Source organism: Charadrius vociferus, unplaced genomic scaffold (assembly GCF_000708025.1).
Source record: "Charadrius vociferus isolate BGI_N301 unplaced genomic scaffold, ASM70802v2 scaffold858, whole genome shotgun sequence".
Classification (NCBI taxonomy): Eukaryota; Metazoa; Chordata; class Aves; order Charadriiformes; family Charadriidae; genus Charadrius; species Charadrius vociferus.
In genome coordinates, this window is record NW_009649724.1 from 3,893,413 (window position 1) to 3,917,399 (window position 23,987).

Here is a 23,987-nt window from a genome sequence, read left to right on the forward strand (position 1 = left end):
CCGGCGTTTTTCTTCGGCAGATCCCAAGGTAATAAGGCATCAGTTAATTGCACGGCTCCACGCGGGCTGCGATGTGACTGGCACCGGAGCGGTGTGTGCGGCGCTGGTCCCTGCAGCCCGGGGAACGCGGAACAAAACCGGGGAGAATACTACCTGTGGTGGCAGGAATGGCCCAGGGATTAGAGAGCGGGTTGTAAGTGGAGAGACTGGAGCAGGTAAATTTATATAGTCTGGAGGAGGCTCAAGGGGAGACACGAGCAGAGTCTATAAATACACGCAGCAATAGAAACCAAGGGAGGAAATTATTCAGAAGAAGGGAGGACGAGGAGCGGTGCCTGAAGCAAAGGCAAGAAGAGTTTACGCTGGGCCTTGCACGGAAGGAGGACAGCATCAGGCACCTGGCTGAGATGGGGCACCACCGCTGCCAAGCCACCTGACTGCCGCTGCGTGCTCCCGCTCCCCTTTGGAAGCCTCACAAAGCCTTTTTCTCTCTCTCCTTCACAGCTCGGCTTGGTTTTACAGCAGCCCCACCTCGTTTCTTCCCTGCCAGCCGTTTCACCCGGGCGTCTTGCGCCGAGCCGCCCCAGCATGCCTTAGAAGGTTTAATAAAACAGATTGAGATGCATTTGGGCTTATGGCTTGACAACTAGTTCCCCTTGGACAGGAACATTTGCCTTCGCTGGGTGACAATGCTTTGAGCCCGTAGCCTTAGGCGCTGTGGCTCATTGCTAGTCATCTCTCCAATGAATAATACACGGGCCTGAATATCCGTCTGCATACATCTTCCTTTCCTATAGGGTAATTTAATGTTATCTTTGGGCCTCCTGCTCCTGAGATGAAGAGATTACTTCAAACCTGCAGCCCACAACCACAGCCATTGGTTTCAAACGTCATTAAGTTTCATTATAACAAATAAACACCGCAGTGACATTTATAAGTTACCAGAGAGCACAGAAACACAAATATGAAGCAGATAAACTGCATTTGATCCAAATAATTACTGCAGGCAATATCGAGCTTAGGCTGAGCTGGCAGCCGGGTGCCGAGTAATTTATAGGAGTCCGTAAGGCGCTGTGTTGCACATTGCTTCTTAAAAATTATGATGATGGTTATGTGTCTCTCTCTAAAGCCTTAAACAGGTTATGTTCCTGCCTCGCTGAAGGCAGGAAGCCTTTCCTCAAGACAGAAAGGGAGGTGGTACTGGCTAAACGTGCAGCTGTTACTAGTTTGGGGACTTCTTCTGTCCCCATTCCTCAGGATTTCAGCCTGAAAAGGGACCTGCGTTGGAGGTTTGCTGTGGTTGAAATGGTAAAACAGGTATTTTTATTCCACCCCCCCCAGAGGTTTCTGTCCCCAGCTGTGGACTTGGAAGGTTTCAAGAGGGGGGAATCCTTGGAGAGAGACTTCCACTGTAAGAGAGTATAATATTATTATACTAATGTTCTTTGCATTTTGACTCCCAGCTTTACGCTACCTGCTGTTAACCCTGGGTAAGGAGTCCTCTACCACCAAACCACACGGAAAAGCATCTCCCCCAGTTCCCACCCAAAAAAAAACTGAATGAAAAGGGTTTGGTTTTTGTTTTTGGTTTTTTTTTTTTCCTGTGCTGGTTGTGTGAGCTCTCACAAAGCTTTGCCTCCCTGCGTAAGGCCGAGGGTTTGTCTGCTCCGGAGTGAGAGCACGTCATCTCCTAAATGAGCCACACGGAGCTTGTCACGGGATGGAAAGCTTCCTATGTCCTGCAGGCATGGAGGCTCGACCCAGGAGGGGGTTCAGAAACAGCTGGGTTTATTGATGAGCATCTCTCATTACCTGCTAATTAACTCAGCGGGCTGGAATGCGCTAATCTTCTCTTGGACTGGGGTTTTGCACAAGCAAGCCATTGACTCTGCAGTGGGGGCCATCGAGAAGGAGCTAATAACAAAACAAACGGCAAAGTCTTGTGTTTAAATACATTTGAGTCCCCTTCTGACACGGTCCCTTCTCCTCCAGCAACGCAGTCGCTGCATCTGTTATCCGCAGTAAGGCACGGCCACGTCCCCGTGGCTTCTCCCAAGGGCGCACGTGGGCTGATAAAGCAGTGGCAGGGTTAGGAATATTGACCGAATTCATGTTTCCCCTCATTTTTGGTGGCTCGTGGTTTTATGGGGTGAATCGCAGTCGAAAAGCAGGAGTTGTTGTAGGCAATGAGGCGGGTCGCTCCGTGACGGCTTGAGCGATGGATAGATTCTAGGCGTTTCCCTGGGTCTATGGATACTGCGCCAGCCGTAGTTTTCAGGGGAGGGCAGCTTTTATCAAGTCTTCATTTATGGGTAGAAAAGCACGTGAGTTTTTATACGCCTTCTGCAGGTAACGAGGATGGGCACGTGCTTGAAATGTTTCCTTCTCAACCGATGATCTGCTCCTTGTCTGTTCATCTTAGCGTCTCTTACCTCCTCCTGTCTTTTCCCTGCCACTTTTTTTTTTGTGCGTATTGCATATGCTTAACTTTAGGCTGTTCTTCAGAATAATTTGTTTTAACTCTAAATATGAATCTTGCATGTGGAAAAAAAAAAAAAAAAAAGAGGAAAGTGCACATATTTACAATCATTTCCGCTTGGAAAAATCCAAACAAACAATAATTACAGCAGAAACCTGCTAATTCTCATTCCACTTCATCTTCAGGCTTGATAATTCACGCGACACAACCTGGAGCCATCTCGCCCTGCTTCTCGGTTCGGCTAAACAGCAGGGAGCTGGAGCGAGTCCTCAGCCTGGGTGCATCTGGAAGATCCCACAGCCGATCTGGCCGGGAGCCCCCCCAGAAGCACCACGGTTGATGTTTCATGGAGACAGTGGCCTCTCAGCGTTTCAGGGCCGATAGTAAGATTTGTTCTCACGTTTTCCTGCCTCGATACGTGCGGTTTGGTACACCACCCCTCGGCGTTTGGGGTTCAGGGAAGGTGGCTGTTGGGGGGCAGCTTAAGTGGTGGCAATTCAAGAACCTGCAAAGTTGGAAACAAATTCCCATAGAGAGTCGTCTTTGACTTCTTTTCGTATTAAATATCTGCATTTTCTCTTCTGAAATGAATCTTCATTTGGATTTCTCTTTGTGACTCAAAGCGTGCGATAACAGATTTTGAAAAACGAGGGTGGAAGTGAAACACGGTGCGACCCGGGGTGAGCTCTTTGGTCTAATTTTCCACCTTGTAGACTGCACAACTTCCAGTTGCTGCTTTTCCTGGGAGCAGAGCCAGACTTTGAAATCTCCAAATCGTTTGTGAAATGGATTATTCATCCTTCTCGTTTTCCTACGGACGAGTGTCCTGTGTGCCCTCTAACTCAAAGATGAGCTGAGATTTATAGGACTATATTTCAAAAGAGCAGCCCTGACTTTGGGAGCAAAGGGTGGGCTGAGGGGACGCACCTGGATTGAATGTAATCCAGGGCTGTGGGGGATCACCTGAGAGATTTCAGAAGGTCACAGGAGATAAAAATCCCTAAGGATTTTATCTGGGAGGCTTTGTGGGGGACAGACTGCTGCCCACCAGTCTGAACATCAGCTGTTATTTTAGAAGGACACGTTCGTTTTCCTCCCTCGTGGATTAAAGTGGGTGGTTGTAGGTCCCAGGAGTGCCTGTGCGAGACTCCTGCAGCTGAAGACCCGCCGACCCCTTTGCTCTTCTTTGTCAGCTACAAATCGTTAGCGTCGGGAAAGCATCTGTAGTTGCCACGGAGAAAGCTGGCTTGGCTGGAGTTACCGAAGCGTCCCCTCTTCTTCTCCCGGCTCCCTCGCGAGCCCGTCAGTCTGGCCGCCGTGGAGCCGTGCCAGGACATCTACGCCTTGACAGAAGAGCAAATGGTAATTTATTATTCTGCGACAGGTTCCTCAGGAGCGCTGATAACAAAATATTTCTTGGAGTCATTGGCAATTTTCCGGGGGAGCTGGGGCCTCCGGGTGGATCAATGCGAGGAAATCTCTTCCCTCTCCGCTCACGAGAGCGAAGCATCTCCTGTCTTGGGTGAAGGATGCTGATGGGCGCCGTGCCCAGGGTTTCCGTAGCGAGAACAGGCATCACCCCTGTAGCCCAGGCAGCCTTGGCAGGAGGCGCAGAGCCCGACGGCGCGGTAACTGCCGCAGCCCCGGCTCTGGGATGAGGCTCTGGCCCTCTGGGCCGCGGGGAAGTGCACACACCTCTTCTCTCTGCCCTTAGCTTTACTAACGCAACGAGCTCTGCCTCCTGCTCACCCTTCCCTTCCCCTGCTGCCCCCCCCCGCGAGGCTTCTCCTGCTTCAGGAGCGAGCCCTCGTGTGCTGGCCCCGGTGGCAAAACGCCACCTGAGTCAGTTTGCTGCTTCTATCTCCGACCCAGTGTGCCCCAAAGCTCATCTGGTTATATTTTTTTTCCCGGCTCTGGCAGCTTGTCTAATAGAAGATAACGCTGCTTCCTACGAGCCCGGCTTTATCTGGGCAGCGGGTACACGCGAGGCTGTTAAAGCAGAACGGCCGGGAGCCATCCGTTGAGTCCGAATATTGAGTGCAATCCGGTCCGTAAGGTCACTCAAACACTGCTTTGGGGGGACAGCTTATTTTTGAGTCCGTGGTGCAGTACATTAGTTGGTTTTCTATTGGCGCAGCTACCGAGAACGGGCATTTAATCTCACAAGAGGTAATTCTCGAAGCCGGTGCTGGGAGGAGGTTGCTAATAAATATCCCACGGTAAGTATACTCTTACACCTTTCCCAATTGGTAGCTAATAACAGAGCAGACGATGACATTTAAGCCCTTTCTGCATGGCTGATCAAACTACTCACAGTGACTTTGAAAGCAGCGCTGGGATTTCATGTGGGTATCAAAGCAAGTGGAATACTCGATAGTTCAGATCTCTTGCCTGTGTGACTAATAGACAAAAAGATTTCTAAAAGGTCTAATATCTCATTCAAAATTCCTCTGTCTCCCGTTTGAAGCTACTTAGTGGACACAGTGGGATGCTGGTGTTTCTTCTTGAAGCAGCATTAGGAAAATAGCTGACGTCACTGCGGGATGAGCTCCGGCGCGCGCAGGCTTGCTCGCTGCGTGGCTGGGAGGCAAAGGGCTACGCAGAGGCCAAGCTTGAACTCTGCTCTGGCTGTCGGCGCTGCGTTTCTTGGGGTAATCCCTGCACCCAGGATCATTTTGGCTTTGGTTTCACCTAAATGTAGCCCATTTCTTCCTCTCCGTAGCTGCACAGCTGGCTGGGGTCGACGGCGACTGCCAGGCTTTGCTTGTTGGCACCCTTCGAGGGGAAAAAGGGTCCCGTCTCCCTCTGTGGATGAGCAAGGTATGAGCTCAGCTCCTTGCTCCGCACCGGGAGAGGGGACATCTCTAACGCCAGGTGACACAGCTAGCTGGTCAGTGAGGAGCAGGCTGCCGCTTGCCTTTCCATACAGCCGATTCATTCCTTGACTGAAGGGTGTTGTGCTGCTTTTTTTTTTTTTTTTTTTCTTTCAAACTGAATAATTCAGCAGCATCCAGCAGCCACGTGAGCCGGACTTGCGTAGTCAAACTAAAAAAGGCCAAACTGACATTTTTGTTCAAACAGATTTTATTCCCCACCCCACCCCCTTCCCCCAAGGAAACAAAATAAAATAATGGAAAGCTTATGCAAGGGATGAACTCAAGCTAACTTTCTTTTTGCTTCCATGAAGCTGAAAGAAAGCGCAAGAGGTGGCTCTGGCCATCACCAACAAGTGACCTTCCCTTGGGGATGCTGCTCCATGTCTCCTCACCCCAGACAGCATCGCTGTCTGCATCATATCGCAGCTGCTCCTGTCTGGGGAGCCACAGGTTTTTTATCCTTCGAAGGGGCAAGAAAACCTTCACTTTGTCCTTGTCGGGGGGGAAATCCTCGCCGTGCCCCTGGGGACACTTGGCTGTCCCTTTCCTTTCTGCTCTATGGGCGCTGCACTCAGCCAGAGCCTTCCACGCGACCTCAAGGCTGGGCTGGTGGCACATCTCACTGGGGAGGTAACTGGGAGGCAGGTGGGCTGGGAATGAGCGGCTGTGCCACCCGCGTGGCTCTCCCTGTTTGCGCTGTGCTTCCCCGTGACTGACAATTCCAGAGAGCTTTGTAAATAATGTAACGCTTTTTTTCTGCTTGCTTTTCCTAGTCATTTAAAAAAATCAATGCGGGCGTGCGTTTTCAAGTGCGATGGGCCTTATGCAGGGAGCTCGTTGTCCTTGGCTCGGAGAAGAGGACCCATTTGAATGAGCACTGAGAATCAGCCCATTTGTCATGGGATCGATAGCAGAAGCTGCACGGGGTGGTGTGGAGACAAGCCCTTGTCCATCGGGAAAGCGCGGGCACACAGCCATCTCCGCCCTCCTTCCCTGGTCCTCTCCACGGTCAAGAGATGGCTCCATCTCCGGGCGTCACATAATGAGAAACCAACACTGTGCTGGGCTGAAGTGCCATGACTTTACATCAGGGCACTTGGTGGTGCCGTCTGCTTGGTCTGAAGAGGGACCCTTGTAGGATGGTCCGTAGGCTGATGTTATCGTGCCGCAGCCCTTTGAGCATCCTCCTGCTGCCTGTGGAGCCAGCAGGGCGAGGGAGGAGATTCTGCCCTCTACTCCACCTGGAGTACTGCGTCTAGCTCTGCAGCCCCCAGCATCAGAAAGACGTGGACCTGTTGGAGGAGGGCCACAAAGATAATCAGAGGGCTGGAGCCCCTCTGCTGGGAGGACAGGCTGGGAGAGTTGGGGGGGTTCAGCCTGGAGAAGAGAAGGTGAAAAAGGGGAGACCTCAGAGCCCCTTCCAGTGCCTAAAGGGGCTCCAGGAGAGCTGGGGAGGGACTCGTGATCAGGGAGGGGAGCTGTGGGACGAGACGGAACGGTTTTACGCTGTAATAGGGGAGATTTAGATTAGATATTAGGAGGAAATTTTTCACTCAGAGGGCGGTGAGCCCCTGGCGCAGGTTGCCCCGAGAAGCTGTGGCTGCCCCATCCCTGGAGGTGGTCAAGGCCAGGTTGGACGGGGCTTGGAGCAACCTGGGCTGGTGGGAGGTGTCCCTGCCCAGGGCAGGGGGGTGGAACTAGGTGGTCCTCAAGGTCCCTTCCAACCCACGGAAGGCCGGCTCCAAGTTGAGGGAAGGATTAGCTCTCCTCATTGAGGGACAAGGAAAACGTCCCACCGTTCTTAATCACTGGGCCTTTCATTTCTAAACAGTAATATTTTTACGAGGAGCTTCATAGTCCTCCTTCACCACTTCTGTCCTCTCCTGAACAAAAAGGACTAATTCTTTTCGGAACACAATGGAAATTCAAAGCTCCACTTACATAAAAGCAGCCACAGTGTCTCCATTTCTAATGAGTCATTGTTCCCTCTGTAAGTCCCTTGCTTCTTACTACAATACTCGCTTCTCTTGGGTAATGAAAATTTAACTATCTGCCGTTTCCCGGTTGCCTCTTCTCTTCTTGCAGCAAGTTGTCTGCAGGCAGGCAGGTTTTTACACAGGAGGCTGCAAGCTGAAATAATTCAGACAAAAACTCATGCAAACAGATTTCGGTCTTCAGAGAGCTTTGAAAGCCGGTCGCCGATTCGGGCTTTGGCGATGGAAGGAGCTTCAAGGTCCTGCTGCGTTGCAGACGCCCTGTGTGACCTTGGCTACGTGGTCGGGTAGGTGCAAAAAAGTTTTCTGGGTTGTAAAATGGGATTTTTGGTCCTTCTTACCATGCGTGGGTGTTGGGACTTCTCTGAAAAGGAATGCTATGGCGCCAGCGGCGTGGTTTCCCTTGGAAGTCACAAACATAGCCTTTGTTTGAAAGAACAAGGCAACATTACAGAGAAACACTGAAAAACAGGAGCCACAGGTGCAAAATCCATTAAGGAAATATAAAGAGTTCTAAAGTGGTTCTCTCTTTTCTCCCTCGTTTTTTTTCTTACACTTTTATGACATGCGTGTGACTTCATAAGGATCCCGCCTGTGATTTTTTGAAAGCAGGGTTAGCGTTATCGCCTGCTCGCTGTTCTCAGTGGGTCCTTTATTCTCCTATTTTGTTCCTGCCGTTTAGGATTTCAATAGCTGCGCCAAGTGCCCCCCACTTTTGTTTTAGAGAGACTTCCTCCAGGAAGACGGGAGATCGCGGGGCCAGAAAACGGGTCACGCAGTCGTCTGGCAGTGTAAATAGCTCCTCGGGGAGCGAAGCAAAGCCAGCAAGCAGGAGAAGATGAGGCTCTGAGATCAAGAGCCTCTCGCGCCTTCCCTGACACCAAAGCCCCCATCTACAACAGCAGGTTGACCCACGGCCGACAACCCGCGTTCAGCAGAAGGACAGCTTGAGAGCGCAGATAGGACTTTGCCATCGCGTTGGAACATGGCCAAGAGGCATGGTTAGCATCTCATTTACATATCCATTTCCTTTTTTTTAAAAAAAAAAAAAAAATCAGCAATGAATTCAAAGTCCTAATATTTGCTTCTGCTTAGTGTGTCTCCTCTCGGCTGGATGAGTAGCGGAAGATGCTCGCATGGATGCTCTTTGGGGGGCAGAGTCGGTGCCGAGCGGCTCCCGGCGATGCTTGCAGGAAGCCAAGCATCAATGGGATTCGTTCTTTCTCTGAAAGTATGCCAAGGCTTTACGCTTGAAAAGAGGAAATAAGGGCTATGGAAGAGGACTGCACTTGGGTGGGGGGACTTGTACACGTTGCTGCGTCTCCCCGGTGTTTGCTGCCACAGGAGAGAGGAGCAGTTCCCAAAACCAGAGCCTGGGTTCCCATCCTGCGGCAGGAAGGTGCTGTAGGAGGTGAGAGGGAGGTGGTACCTCATGTGGGTACCTATTCTGGACTCTTGGTTGGGCTCATGTGGTCTGAACTCCATTCTCTGCAAGGATTTGGATTTGGGAAGCCAAGTTATAGTTAATACTAGATAGATGGTTTTTGGCTAATGCCCTATTTGGTGGAAGGGGAGAGAATGGGAGACTTCTGGTTGACCGACAGCGTGGTGTGCGATGGTTGAAGTGCTTGCTTTGTTTTCTCCTGGGAGTCAAACCACCCTGCTTTGAAGCCAAAGCACCGTTTTGTAATAATGTTGTAAACGTTCACGGGGAAAAATACCCAATTGACGTGTTTCAGCCCATTTTCTTGTAGCTGAAACCGCTCAGCCTGCATTTGTAAATCACCCTCTCCCAATCTCCCCATTTTCCGTTATTTTCTGTCAAATATCTTATCTCCCTTAAAACTTTTCTGCAAATTACTTGGTCCTTTGACATTAAGACATAAGACAGCTGAAAGCTGTAACGTGGACAGGCCTCTGATCTCCCAAACCCAGTTAAACCCAGTAATCAGACTTTAAGCTGATTTGAAAGCTGGTTGAGCTCTGCCTTCAGTACTTTTGGATTTTTTTTGCTTCTTTATCTGTGATTCAGGGAGAGATGATCCTGCCGTGGAGCAGGGACTGGCCCAGGTAATGCTCTTAAGGTCCTTACCCCCGTCTCTCCTCTCCTGTGACTTGAGTCGGAGCTGTTTGTAGCTGAGATGGAGCCTCGGACCAAAAAAAAAAAAATAATGAAAAAATGATTTCAAGTGACAATTTTTCACACTGAACAAACAGAGGGAAGGAAAAGACAGGAGACATATGCCATGTTTCTGCTCTGATTTTCCACGGCCGTCAGCTGCTCTCTAAAACAAATCAAGAAAAAAAAAAAAACAAAACAAAAACAAACCCAACCCTAAAAAGGGCTTCATTTCCAACAGCAATTACCAAATGAAGCCTCTGCTTAATGGACATTTTCAGAGGGCATGGACACCACTTTGTGCTTCTGCTTTCTCATTACGACTTTTGCAGCTCCCAGCTGACAACCTGATAATTCTCGCCGATAAAACAATCTTTTTGGGTTATTGCTGCGTTCCAGCGCTGTCCCCGCTTGCCCGGCTTGCCTTGAGAATTGTCAAGATTACGGAGTGAGCCATGAAAACATAGTTAGCGGGTGGAAAATACATATAAAAAAAACCCAACAAAGCAAAATGCTCACTTTTTTTCTTCTTCCTTTCCTAATTTTCTCTCTCCTCCCCACTTTTCCCAAGTATCTTAGCAATGCTTGTCCTTTATGAGTCCAAATAAAATAAAAAGCTCATCAATATTCCCTTCGAAATCAAATTCCGAAATCTTCCTTCAGCGTAGCAAGGCTTTCTGCTGGTGTCGGAGCCCACCGTGACTTCCAGCAAGTCTCTCCCGGCGGAAAGAGCGGGGAATCTCCTCTGGCCTGAACCTGTCCTGCTGTGCGCGCGGCACCGCACCGAGAGCCACCGCTGTGGCCTTCTGGAGCACCTGCGATGGAAATCTGATTTCCTGGCAAATATATGGGTGCTGGGAAGAGCCAGGACCTTTGAAATACCCGGGAATAGGGCTCTCAAAGTGCGCCTGGATGCTGCGGGGAGATTTGCAAGAATTTCAGCAAGGCTTTTTAACCTGACGCATGTCAACCGGTAGGAATCTAGAAAGGATGGCTCTGCTCTTCCCCCTGCATCTTTAGCTCGCTGAGAGCAAGTTTAAGTTAAGCTGCACTAAATTAAATTGAAATATAAGCATTCACATGGGGAGCTTGCGTTGGTTTAACTGCACGAGTTAGAAAATGATTGAGCTTTGTAGCTCTGCCCTGTAGGCAAGGGCCAACAGCTCATTTGGAAACAAGTTTAGTTGCGAGAACTTGTGTCACACTTAACCTTGGTTTGGGATTAATCATCAGTCAATGATTAAATTGAGTTAATGTAAATTAGGATTGAATTGATTTAGGGTGGTTCACGTGGAGACTGTCCTGGTTTAACAAATTGATTTTAAAGAGAAACTTTTTTTTTTTTTCAGCCCGGTACGCTTCTGGGTATTGAACTGCTGAGGGGTGTGGGCTTTCCTCTCCATGCCTTGTTGCGGGGTGATAATTCACACACAGCAGGGCTCCTGAGCTTTCAAACCCTGCGGGTGATACAGCGAGTGGCAATCCAGTCGTTCGGCCTTTCTCCCAACTTCTCTCCTTTTCAGTTCTCTCCTATACCCAGAGTAAGAGGAAGACGTTAAGTGCCGGCAAGGCGGCTCTTTGGATGCTCTATAACAGAAAGGACCGCGCTCACATGGTGCCCAGATATCGGCAGATCAGCCTGAAATGACTGCCCAGGGAGGGGGTGGATTCGCCGTCCCTGGAAGTGTTTAAAAAAGGGTAGAGGTGGTACTTGGGGACATGGTTTAGAGGTGGTTTTGTCAGGGTAGGTTGATGGTTGGACTTGATGATCTAAAAGGTCCCTTCCAACCTCAGCAATTCTATGATTCTGTGACCTCCCAGCACTACCTACACGTGCTAGCTTGTAGCAGAAGGAGCCATCTAAGATATCCAGAGGTTTATTTGGTTTAGCGGTGCTTTGTTAGCGTTTGTTCTTGCTTTTGCTCTTTTCTTTACAAGGAAGAAGGGAGCGACCTGGCGGCGTGCTGCCACGTGCCCCGATCTCCGTTTAACCACAGGGATGTGCTGCGTGAGCATCCCATATTCCCACCTTGCATGATTGAAACCCAGAGCACTCATTTTAGAAAGAAAAAAAGGAATTAACACTTTGAATGTTTTCCAGTCGTGGCAAAGCCAAAGAACGATGATGTGTTCCAAAGAGTGAAAATAAAACATAATGCCAGCGCTGAGCAAAACCCTGATGTGAAAGAGGTTACGCTGCATCAGAGTACTTTCTGGTGGAAATGAAAAGTTTCACCTCACACCTGAGGTGAGACATCCCACCATGGCAGGAGATGGCCCGAGGGCTCGGAATTGTTATTGCAACATTCGGGGTGGGGAAGGGTGAGGAGAGAGGTGATAAACCACCACTCTTGCTCCACCTGTGTCAACCAAGGTGGTAGGTGTCATGCTCAAGAGCTTGGCTCGTTAGGGTTGGATGGTTTGCCAGTTTGATGATGAAACTTGGGCGAAAGGCACTGCTCAACCAGGGCTGTTGCTTCCTTTCGTCTCCAGATGCGTGTGAAGCTCCCGGCAAAGACAAGTAGGTTGGGGAGACAAGCAGGGCTCTGGGAGAACAGCAGCAGTCAGTTCTCCTGTGGGTTTTGTGGCAGGTTCTCAGCTGCGTGTCCTGATTTAAGACAGCACGTGAGGTGGGAGTGAGACTCAGCAGCAGAGGACCAACGTCCTCATGTATTAGGTGTAATATCAAATATTACTGCTTCCTGAAAGCCAACTGGTTTTCCATACGTCAATCCCGATGGCTACAACACCAGCACCACAATCTGGGATAAAATAAATAAAGGAAATGCCTGCCTCCTCTTTGCTGTATCATTATTTTTTTAACCCCCGGGGAGGGGAAAAAAACCCTTTTTTGGTTGCAAATTTTTCTCTGAGAGGGGGCAATAAGTAATCATATAATTAAGAGCTGCAGAAATCAGCCTCAGGTTTGTGCTGTGGCAGGAGCATCCCCGAGTGTTGCGTCCCAAGGCACTGCATCGCGTGGAAAACAGCCGGAGAACTGACAGCCTCCTCTTTTTTTTGTTCCCCTCTCCAGGTCAAGCATCCTCCTTCACGCAGCAGCCCCAGGACCAGGTGGTGATCGCCGGGCAGCCCGTGACGCTGCTGTGCGCCATCCCCGAGTACAATGGCATCGTGCTGTGGATTAAAGATGGGCTCGCCCTTGGAGTCGGCCGGGATCTCTCCAGTAAGTCGTGATACTCTCGTACCTAAACAGGGAAAAACAAGAGCTCTCCCTGCCCAGCAGTGCAGGTGCATCCACAATATTTTGAGAATAATAAAGTGTTTCCATTTCAACTAAAAAAAAACCTTCCAGCCTGCCCAAATGTAAGCATTGAAACTTGGGCTAAACCGAAACTTTTTTCACTCGGACTTGAAAGAAAACAGTTGGTTTCCCACAGGTGTGACCTCACCCTTTGGAAAGCCTTGGCTTTGGTTTGGGGTGACTTTTGCAAACAAACGTCATGTTTCCAAACTGCAGGCTGAAATGTTTTGTAAATGTTGAAAGCGCCTGTTTTGACATTCTTAGGAAAGTCTCTGTATGCTTCAATAAATGTGTTTATTGCAATCCAGCGGAGTCCACAAGTACTTGTGGCTTCCCTAAACTGTACTTTTGGCAAATTATAGTTTGGTAATAAAATTCCCCAGACTTCTCCTTACTTAATCCCACGCACGCATTGTGATTGCGGGTTTATTGCAACTGCCGAAGACTCTGGAACAAATAATGGAGAAGTTACACAGTTTCTTCTATATATTTTGCTGGAAAACACTAATTGTTTAGTGAAATCTTTCACATGACTAAGGGAGAGTGTTTGCCTGAAAGCCAGAAACTTGGGAGGGCACCGAGCCCTCCCGGCAGCTGCAGCCTTGTCCCCCCGCGCGCAGCAGAGGTTGTACACGCGTGACGTTGCCGCTGCTCAACTTCTACAGAGCACAGGAGACCCAAGAGGGGTTTTCTCCGAGTCAGGCGGCAGCGTTCAGAAACCATTCATGTTTCTTGCTCTCTAGGGACCCTGCTCTTCTCTCAAGTGCAATGCCTGCTTTTTCTTTCCCTCTGTTTTTTAATACATATAATTACTCATTTCTTAGACTTGTTTGAGTGAGCAGTCCCCTCTTCAGTTGTTTTTCAAAGCTCTGTGCCACAACTTTTACATATATTAGAGAGCTGAGCTTTCCATATGAGACCTTGCGACACGAACGGGTAACAACAGCTCCACTGAAGTATGTAGCTGATGTGAACGACTTCCACAATTAACGGAGCTGGGGCTGCTTTAAGCAAGAGGAACTGCCAGCTCGCGTGATACCAGCTCAGCCAGTCGTCTAATTAGCTAAACACAAACAAACCCATCATTTGTATTTCTCGCGGTTCAGGAGAGCAAATCCTGCTGTTGATAGCTTGCGAAACAACAAAAACACAAGAGTGTGCCAGGCTGTCTGCATCACACGGTGCATTAATCACCAGCGCGGGGAAGGATGGGGCGAGGGCAGCCTTCCTTCCGTGGTGTTTCAGATGTCTCCAAAGGCAGGGCAGGCTGCTCGGGGCCGTCGGTACCCCCGCGGACCCCTGCCCAAACCTTTATGCAGACCTAATAGTGGAAGTATTCCGGGGTTTCGCCCCAAGCACATGCACAGCTGGCTTAGGGAGTTAAGGAAATCCCGGGACAGGTGTCAGAGGAGCCGGAGGTGGCGGGTTTCCTGGTGGAAGGGCTCATCCCTTTTCCTAGGGATTTCAGTTAATGCTCCTTCATCAGCACTTCTGTTTTGAATTCTTAGGGCAAAACCTGCACTCTTTCCTCTCTCTCTCTCTCTCTTTTTGGGCTGGCTCCCAAGGAGGGGAAGAAGCCACCTGGCTCCTGGGCATTTGCTGTAGGGTGGCTGGGGCTCTGGACCCATGCTGGGTACTCTCCTGGACCCATGCTGGGTACTCTTCATCCTTGGGCTCGTCGGTCCAGCCGCCTCCTGACTCGTGCTTTGCCTTCTGCAGGTTATCCACGCTATCTGGTCGTAGGAGACCATCTGTCCGGAGAGCATCACTTGAAAATCCTAAGAGCTGATCTCCAGGATGACGCCGTCTACGAATGTCAGGCCATTCAAGCGGCCATCCGATCCAGACCTGCCCGGCTGACTGTTCTCGGTAAGTCCCGTCTCCCCGTCGTATTGGCGGTTATTTGCTATTTCATTTTGTCCTTGCGGTTGCAGTAAGTGGCTTTTTGACAAAAAGTTTTGTTGCTAAATCAAGAGGACTGGAAATGAATCCATCATGAGAGCGATGAGGGTGCATCTTGATCCCAAATACAGTAGGAAAGGAAGCTGGTTAGGAAGTAGAGAAATTCTGGGATGAATAATGCAGTCACAAAATGTTTGCTACTTCAGCTCTACAAATATATGCGCCAATTCAAGAGTGCATAAATTTAAGGATACAAACAGTGTCAGCGATATCAGTGCGATATGCTGCAATGCTGTTCTGTGGCTGGACCAGGAGGACCATACACTTGAGAAACGGTCTGTCTTCATCCCTGTCTTCATCCCTGTCTTCATCCCTGTCTTCATCCCTGTCTTCATCCCTGTCTTCATCCCTGTCTTCATCCCTGTCTTCATCCCTGTCTTCATCCCTGTCTTCATCGCTATCTTTGTTATATCTTTTACCATTGTGCGTTTCTTGGTAATTAATGTTTCCCACAAGCAACACCGGAGGACGTTGCGTGGGACTGCAAAGAGGAGACTGTTCCCAGCGTCTTCTAAAGACCATCTTTTGGGTGGGAGATGGGAGAGCGGGGCTGGTAAAGGGCTTTGTTGGCAGGCTGGCAAAGTGGTTGTGGGTGCTGGACAGGAGAGCTGGGAAAAGGCAGGCTGGATCAGGGAGACTTCCCAGTATGGATGTGGCTTCAGAGAAGTTAAAGAAAATGGTACTTGTTGAAAGGCTTGGGCAAAAACCAGCCTGTATTGCTCCCAGGTATGTCCTGGTTATTCAAACCCCAAAGTGAAACTATTTACATATTGAAGTTTGTTTAAACTGAAGTTTGGATTTGGGTTTTTTGTTGTGGGGTTTGGGTTTTTTTTCCCCCCTATTAAATTTCCAGGGGAAAAAATGTTAAACAAAAAAAGGTGCAAACCAAGAGTTTACTGCTTTTAGTCAGATCAATGCTAATTAGTCTTAGGCAGCCAAGAAAGTGAATTAAGGAACTTGTTCTCGTTGAAGGTGCGCCTCATCAGAGCCTGCGCACCACCGCGAGAATGAGTTCTAACTTCTGGTTTGTCATTTCCCCTGCGTTTGTTTTTCTCTCTCCGCAACCCTACGAAGTACCCTACCCCCAAAACTTACACAACTGCCATCTCTTCCTTCCCTGACCCCGAAGATAATGATGATTTTCTTTTGATCCATCCTTCTGCTCAATCAACCCTTTGCAGCAGCTCCTAGCTCTGACATGTGCCCATACATGAAAGAAGCCTGCAAATGAATCGGAAAGCAGAACGCGGCTGTCAGGGGGGACTTTCTCGCTTACCGACAACCTCTGCGAGCTGGGTCGCCTTCCCCTCCTTCGCCTGGGCTCCCTCCTTCTGTTGTGAAGGCAGAATACGTTGCCGGAGCCAGACAAAAGAAATAATGTTATTTAATTAGAGCTAAAGATTTCAAAACTAATTTAGTCCCAGGGCGCACGGGTGTACGTCAGAGCCGCTGCAAAGCGTTGATTGAGCAGAGCGATGTTTTTATGGATCAAAAGGAAATCGTTATTATCTTTGGGGTTATGGAATGTGTTGAATAGATGGTAGTTAACGTTTATGTGAATATACATGGTAGTTGCTAATTGGTACATTTACCTAAGATGTTCAGCAACTTATATTTGCAGAGTGTTTTCCTTTTAAGAAAATTAAAGTTATAGCGCATTCATCTTAAGCCCAATCGATCAGAAAATGGGGCTTTGCAACGCGTCGGTAGCGCATCTTTCACTTTAGATGTATTTATGCAGATGTTCTGGGGCAATTTAAGGCTGGTTGGGGAGGCATGAGTGATAATGCACACCCTCGGAAAGGGACTGGAAGGTCGTTAGCGGTCAGCAGCTCGCACTTCGATACCTTTGCAGTAGGTTGGTGTGTCCTGCCGCACCGGCAGCGAAGGCGGCCGTTCCCGTGGGTGGTCTGCGGTCTGCGTTTTAGCCAGTCCAATGGTGGGGAATAAAAATGGCACATTAAGAGCAGTCGTCTCCAACACCCCGTGCATTAAGAGCTAGCGCTGGCTCCTGACAGCCGGTTACAGCGGGCAGTGCGTCAAGCTAAACTTACCTTAGGGAGGCAAAGCGCCTGTTTGAATGGAAAAATGGAGAGATGTTTTTGGTGGTTACAGATGTGTAATGCCACCAGCTGTGCAGCCGTTTCTCCTCTTTGGATGCGGTGCGTGCCGATTCCCCTGGTGTTATTTGACATTGGGGTGCCGGAGCGTGTCCAGAGAAGGACAACGGAGCTGGTGAGGGGTCTGGAGCACAAATCTCATGAGGAGCAGCTGAGGGACCTGGGGGTGTTCAGCCTGGAGAAAAGGAGGCTGAGGGGAGACCTTCTCGCTCTCTACAGCTCCCTGAAAGGAGGGGGCAGCGAGGGGGGATGGGGTGGTCCAAGCGATAGGACAAGAGGAAATGGCTTCAAGTTGCGCCAGGGGAGGTTTAGATTGAATATTAGGAAAAATTTCTTCACTGAAAGGGGTTGTCAAGCACTGGAACAGGCTGCCCAGGGAAGGGGTGGAATCGCCGTCCCTGGAGGGATTTAAAAGATGTGCAGATGTGGTGCTGAGGGACGTGGTCTAGTGGTAACTTGGCAGTGTTGGGATAACAGTTGAACTCAATAATCTTAAAGGTCTCTTCCACCCAAAGTGATTCTATGACTCGGCGAGCCTCCTTTAGTCGTGAGCTAAGCAGCCATCTCTGGAGGGACGTGGATCTCCCAAATTTCACCTCGCTGGGTTAGGAAGGGATGTGTCAGGCTGCCTCATTTAAAGAAGATGCCTGTGGGACGTTCCTTCATCCCAGTCTGGCCAGCTTCACCAGAGGCTTCAGGCATCACTGAGGCAGGAGAGGATCCCTATGCCATCCCCAAATCTGCGTGCAAACCTTGCAGCTCTCGAGGAAACGATTTGTCGCAGCCAGAGCAGAGCTGGGAGGCTCTCGTGGCTGGGAGCCCGAAGTGGGCTGCTGGGTTTGCCAATGACTTGAGCAGCTCATCAGCCGGCTGGGGATGTTTGGGGGCAGTTCTGAAGAACCCCATCCCGCTCTATCACCTCCCAGCCTTGCTTCTGAAAAACACCTCACCTCTTGGGTCGTTTTTTTTTGCGTGGGTTGGTGCTGCCTTGTCCATTCTTGCCAGCTTTTCTGCTCTCTTGGTATCAAGAAATCCCCTAATGCCTCCCAATTCGGTTTCCAACTGCTGTCACTCATGTCTGACAACAGCTTTACGGGGCTGATGCCTCCTACTTCCCTGCTCAGTCGCAGAGCTACACCATATTTTAATTAAATATTTAAGCTTTTGTCACATTGTTTTCAAATCTACATGGTTAAATGCAGTGGAACAGATCATTCCACAGCCTTGGAAGTCCAAACACTCAAACAGATGAGCCTATTAGTGTCATCAGCATTGGGGAAAGTCTTTTATTTGTAGAGTCTCAGGGACGAATGTTGCTCAGGAACCCGGCTAACCCATCCCAAAGCTGAAGGAACCACCCTTCTCCAGGTTTCCTTCACCTTCCCTCCTACCGTTGCTCAAATTGTCCGGGGAAGGAGCCGCTGCTGGCTCTCCTGGGGCTGTCTACCCTGGCAGGGAAGATAGCAGCTGATAGAAGCTGATGAGATGGGATTTGGGAGACACGGAGGCATCCACGCTTTTCGCAAGCAAAGGATGTCAGGGCAGCAGTTTGGCAGGCTTTGGGAAGCCACTGGAGGGCTATTTGCTACCTGGTACATCTTTAATGGCAGGGCTTCTTAATTTATGATCTATTTAACTAAGCCGGAGTATTAATTAAATAAAGTAAGAGCCTGATTAGGACTTGGAGAAATTTAAAAATAAAATCAGACAGCAATCGGGCGAAATTGCAAAGCAAACACTTTGGCTGTAACCACTGGAGAGTTCCCTCCGGTCTTCCATCAAAGCTCGGAGCAGGGAGGGCAAATACAAGAGATTATATAGCCAACAGATGTGTGTTGTTGAAATATGCATCTGCCAGCCGTGTAGTTTAAGGAGCCAGAGGGCTAGCTCGTGGATCCTTCTGCACTCGGGGGACCGTGAATGAATTCCAGGCCCCGCCAGCCGAGCTGGGATTTGCAGACACGTTAATTAGTGTTGAGTTCCCAGATCTCGGAGGCAGCCAAGCAAGGAGAAACTTTGAAGAGAGCATTGGCTTCCCCGGGAGGGAGGAGAGGGGAGGGGAAGGGGGGAGCCCCGGCTCGCCGTGCCCATCTGGCAGCGGCGTTGGGAAGCCTCAGCCCACGATGACCGGGGGTAGGCAGGACCAGTGGCGCGCGGACAGTGGTCAAGCAAAGCGTGACGAGGTGGTGCGGAAGCTGGATGGTAGCGTGGTTGCTCTCCTTCACTGACATCTTGGCAGGAGCATCCCAAGCCTGTCCTGGTCTGTGGTCCTTGCCGGCACGAGACGTGATGCCTTCAGCCCTGCCTGGTACCACGGGCTGTCCCAGCAAGCTCCTGTACGCTGCAGCTCGGCACAGGGTCGGTCCCAGAGAGATGCTGGTGGGAACTTGGTGACAACCAGGACGAGGGGACCGTGGGAGTGTGGGGAGGGAGGCAGAGGAACTACTTCCAGAGACTTAAGGTGAATAATTGATAGGCAATTAACTTGTACATTCACCTTTTATAATCTAATTCCCCGTCTCCTCCCCCTCCACGGCCTCTTCTAATATTAACTCTGCCTTCATGTGTGTCCCATTAGAAATAAAGCTTTCTTAAATCTGCATGAATTATTTAACGCTACAGATTAAGTTAATTTGAAGTGAGAGCTCCTGTCTTTTAAGATGGCCCAAGCCAGGGCCAGGAGAAGAGGAGGGTCACCTAGGTGTCAAGCGCGTTCACGTTCAATCACAACCCTTCTCCTCTGTTTTATTTTTATTTTTTTATTTTATTCTAGTCCTCTTTCTGGCTAAGTCTGTCCAGTCCTTCCCTGCAGAGTAGAATAAGCTATTTCCATTACCAAAATGATCGCTGGCAGCTTGAGACATCTGCATTTCCCAGCTTTCTTGCTCTTTAGCGGAGTTTGATCAGAAAATAAAGAGGCTGTGGCCTGAGAAAGGCCGTTTTTCAATATTTGTTTGTAATGCTGAGCTGCAGTGAGAAAGTGTGGACTGGGTGATGTTTCAAATCCAGCAACAGTTCAACCCGGAACCATCTGGAGTATTTTTCCATACTTTTTAACAGCATTCAATTTTCCGAATGCAAAATTCAACCTAAACCAGCATGTAGAGTCAGGATGTCAGTTCGGGGCGAAAAAAGAAGTGATGAACATGGGATCGTTTTCTTCCAGTCTCTTCTCCTTGAAAAAGTTTGGGTCTTCACGAAGCTGCGTTTTTCTGCTGGGAATTTTTTCAGTGGCAAAATAGCAACGGGGTCTACTGAGAGTGAAACAGAAACATCAAACAATCGAGCGCAAATCCCAAATAACCTAAATATTTGATGTCATGTCTGAGCAGCTTAAGTTTACAGCGCTCTGAGCCGTCTCCTTTTGATTGCGGAGGGTGGACGGGTTACCTTGCTGGTGTCCCTGCGTGGCTCCTGGGGTGGTGGGAAGGTATCTCCATGGGCTTCACCGTACCCAACCAGTCCAACCCAGGGCCTCGGCGCCGTACAAATTCAGGGGGAAAGGCAACCTCTGCCTTGTGCAGTCTATAGCTGGAAAAATAAAGCCAGGAGAGGTACCGTATATTAAAAACTGGGCTCTAGAGATGGGTCTGCCCAAGCTGGGTTTCACCTTGGAGTTGGGAAGTGCTCTTCTTTCCCCGTTCCAGAGGGGTTTGTGCCTGTCTGGAGGAGGAGGAAGGCAAGGCAGCATCCGCGTGAGCTCTGCTCTCCTTACTTTGAAGGAGACAACAAAATTGATTCACTTCCATCCCGATTAAGCACATCTTAGCCAGCTGTGCGGTGCCAGGGTGAAATGCTGTATGGGACGTGTCCACCGGCCTCAGGCTCTGCCAACCTCGTTGCTGTAGAGTAACGACTTTCCGATTGCGCAGATATGGGGAGAAGAAAGCTAAGAAAGGGGTTTGTTTCACATTAAATACATACCCGCCGTTCTGCTGCTTTTGCCGTGCCGTTGTAGAGCTGCGAGGATAGGGAGAAGCTCAGTGAAAATGTGAGAAGCCCCTTCCCCAAGGACCCATGGGAGTTTCCCAGTAGTCACTGGGAAACCTGGAGCTTTTGCAGACAGCCCAGTTTGCACCCTGATGGGCGTCAAGCCTGTCCTAGTCCAGCAGGCACAGTTAATATGCCACTGCGTGACCAGGAAATTTAATATATATATATATATTCACCAAATACATTAAAATTGAGAAGTATATTCCTTCCCAGCAGGACAGGGCTGAATCTGAGTGGCGGCTGGTGTTTAATGGTGCGGAGGGAAGTTCGTCTGGGCCGGGGCAGCACTGAGCGGATGCTGCCTCTGCTCCCTCAAACCCTGCTCCGGTGTTAGCGGCTCGCACCGTTTTATGAGGAGCCTTGCAAAATTCATGTTTTCTTAAAGCCAAGGGCCCCGGGGTTAGGTGATACCGTGAAAGCCGTCTTGTTCTGTACGTAAATTCACGGCTCGCCTTGGGCGCCGCGAAGCCAGGCTTGAATACTGCGGGAAGATTTGTGTGCCTGGAAGCCCATCTGTTTTCTTTGAACACTGTATCACTTGGGCTACCAGCAGATACCACCTCTCCCATCAAACTTCACCGTGCTCACCTCCTCAGAGCCGCAACGGCGTTCCTACCTGAATGCTGAAGGCTGAAGGACCACAGAGTAAATAGGAAGAGACGCGGTTAGAGATGATTAATGTTCGGGTTCTTGCGCCAATCTGTGATTTCTTGTCTTGATGCAGCGAGGGCCTGACCCGGGTTTTTATCGAACACGAAGCATTTGGCTTCTCTACGCGGAGTCTGCCCGTCTGTACCGAACTGATGGATGCAAAGCACATCGAGCTGATAAAAAGCCATCCTGATTCTCTGTCGTCCCTTCGGATGCAGTGGTGGCTGCATCCCTTTACCCCCTTCCCAGCCCCTCTCGCTGGCTCTGCCCCTCGTGGAGGCGCCGCGAGTGCTACGACGGCCGCAGAGTTGCCATGAAATGATGGGGGGGGGGATTGTTTGCTGTGTGTCAGAATCCCTCCGTCCTGCTGTGCTCATCACTCGTACTGCTCTGGGCACAAACCTCTCTGCGTCTCAGCCCCAAATCCTTCCCGGTTTGCGTACGGCATCCGGGTGCCAGCGCTCCCTCTGCATCCCGCGAGCCTTTCCCCTCTGCGTCCTACGCGCGGCTCCTGCTCCATGCAGCGCGTGTGGACGGGGGAGATTCTTCTGCTTTCTGCCCGTTACGGATCGCCGACACCATCGCGCGAGCAAACCCCGCGCACGTGCAAATCTCCCTTTGCTTTGCACGCCTCCGCGCGTTTCTCCCTCTTGCCAATCAAGACAGAACTCCCCGTCTGTATCCGACCCGCTCTCCTCCGTGTCCGCATTATACATACACGCAGCGGCTCCTTTCTGTGCCTCTCACGCCTGCACACGCGGACGCGCTATAGATTGCAGCGCGCTGCGTTCGGTGGCTGCTCAGCCGGGGGGGATCCGTCACCGCTGGGAACTTGGTGGGTTGTTAGTGACCTGACAAAAATATTGACTCCCGCTCCCCTCGTCGGCTGGCGGAGAAGAATGAGGCCCTCGAAGCGTGACATCACCCGAGCGACAGCCCCCGCTTTCTTATCGATCCCCCCGCCCTAATGAAAAATGAAGGCAGGGCTCGGCAGGGCCAGCCGCGCAAGGCGAGAAAACGCTTCGGGAGAGGATGTTGAGGCGTTCCTGCTGGAGGACGCCTGCCCGGATCAGCTCTCTCCTTCTGGCCAGCCTGGAGGGATGCGTTTTCTTGCATCTGAGAGCTTGGCCAGCCCTATCCAGGGTTGCTTTTCCCATATCTTGCTTTTCCCCCCGCTTCCTTTAAGCGTTGTCCAGCCTTATAGCCGCCGGGCTTGTTCCTGAGCTGCTCTGCCAGCCGCGATGGGCTTCAGGCTTCCTAGCGCAGCGACCAGCAGCCTCCCCAGTTCATGGTGGAGAAGGGTTTGGTTCACCAACCTGTGATGCATTTCTCTTCTTGTTACAAATCCGTCTCAACGCTAGCTGTTCCTGGTTTTTCCGAGCGGCGTTTGCTTTTGAAGCACCTGGCAGCATGTCTGATGGATGTCGGCTTCCCATCCGATGGGAGGACGGGGATGGCTTTGGGGCTGTGGCATTCCTTTCAGCTCAACTTGGCCTTCAAAACTTGCATGGCTGCATCTTAATGACTGACCTGTGGGTGTCCTTTGTAATTAATGAGCAAAGCACCTCCCCTGTCCCAGGGTATTCATCTCATGCTAAGGCAGAGGTTGGACAAATGGCCCTCTGGAAGGGGCTATTAGTCTTTTTTTGACGTTAAAAGGTGCCTGCTGTGCTCAAATTAGGAGTTGACCATGCGGACATCTCAAGTTCGTTTGGGATGACAGCAGCCACCCTGCTGCTTCCCAAAAGCCTTGCCTTGGGCTGGTGCTTCCTTACCGGGGGCGTGCAAAGCGTTTTGGCTGCGGGCTCCGTGCGGTCCCTGCCAAGGCTGGCGGTAGAAGCTGCTGTGAGATGAGAGGTTTCGTAATTCGGTAGTAGGTGGTTTGGTTTTGCGGTGCTGGGCGATGGGGTGGGTGCTGAGCTCCAGCAGGGCGTAGGAGGCAGTACCCCAGACGCTGCAGAAAATGCACGGTGCCTAAAGGGATCAATTCCGGTGAGAAATCACAAACGAGGGACCACTTTAGGTGGCAAAGAGAGGTGGGCAAGCATGGACGTGGCATTGCATCACCCATCCAGGACCCCTCTCTCCCACCTCCTGGGAATTAGGCTGAGGTTTTCCCCCCCGGGCGGGCAGATATGAAGCCGTGCTATCGGATTCTTCTAACGTGCTCAACTCTGACCTCCACGGAGAGAGACAAGGGATTCACAGCAAGTTATGGGTTTAACACCTATGATGAATCTCCATTACAGCATGAAATGAGAAAGGAAAATGTAGCTAAATGGAAGATCTCCCCTGGGCAGCAGGAGGCTGCAACTTATGAGAGGCTGGGGAAAATAGAGGGGGGGGGAAGGGGAAAAAAAAATCAGGAACTAGGAAAAAAAATCAGGAACTAGGAAAAAAAATCAGGAACTAGGAAAAAAACTTATTCCTTTAGCTAAATATTGCAAAACCTTTGCAAGCCATTGCTTGCGGGTTAGTAGGGACGTAGATTAAAGGCCAGGGCTCCGACCCATGACGCATCAGAGGTTTCC

At 50.2% G+C, this 23,987-nt stretch overlaps 1 protein-coding gene across 1 annotated transcript in view; it reads left to right on the top strand.

Moving 5' to 3' along the window:
- Window positions 1–23,987, top strand: part of KIRREL3 (kin of IRRE like 3 (Drosophila)) — a 160,299-nt gene that overhangs the window by 48,209 nt on the left and 88,103 nt on the right. The window contains 2 exon segments of the mRNA XM_009890829.1: window positions 12,503–12,652; window positions 14,450–14,599. Coding sequence (XP_009889131.1) covers window positions 12,503–12,652; window positions 14,450–14,599 — 300 coding nt within the window.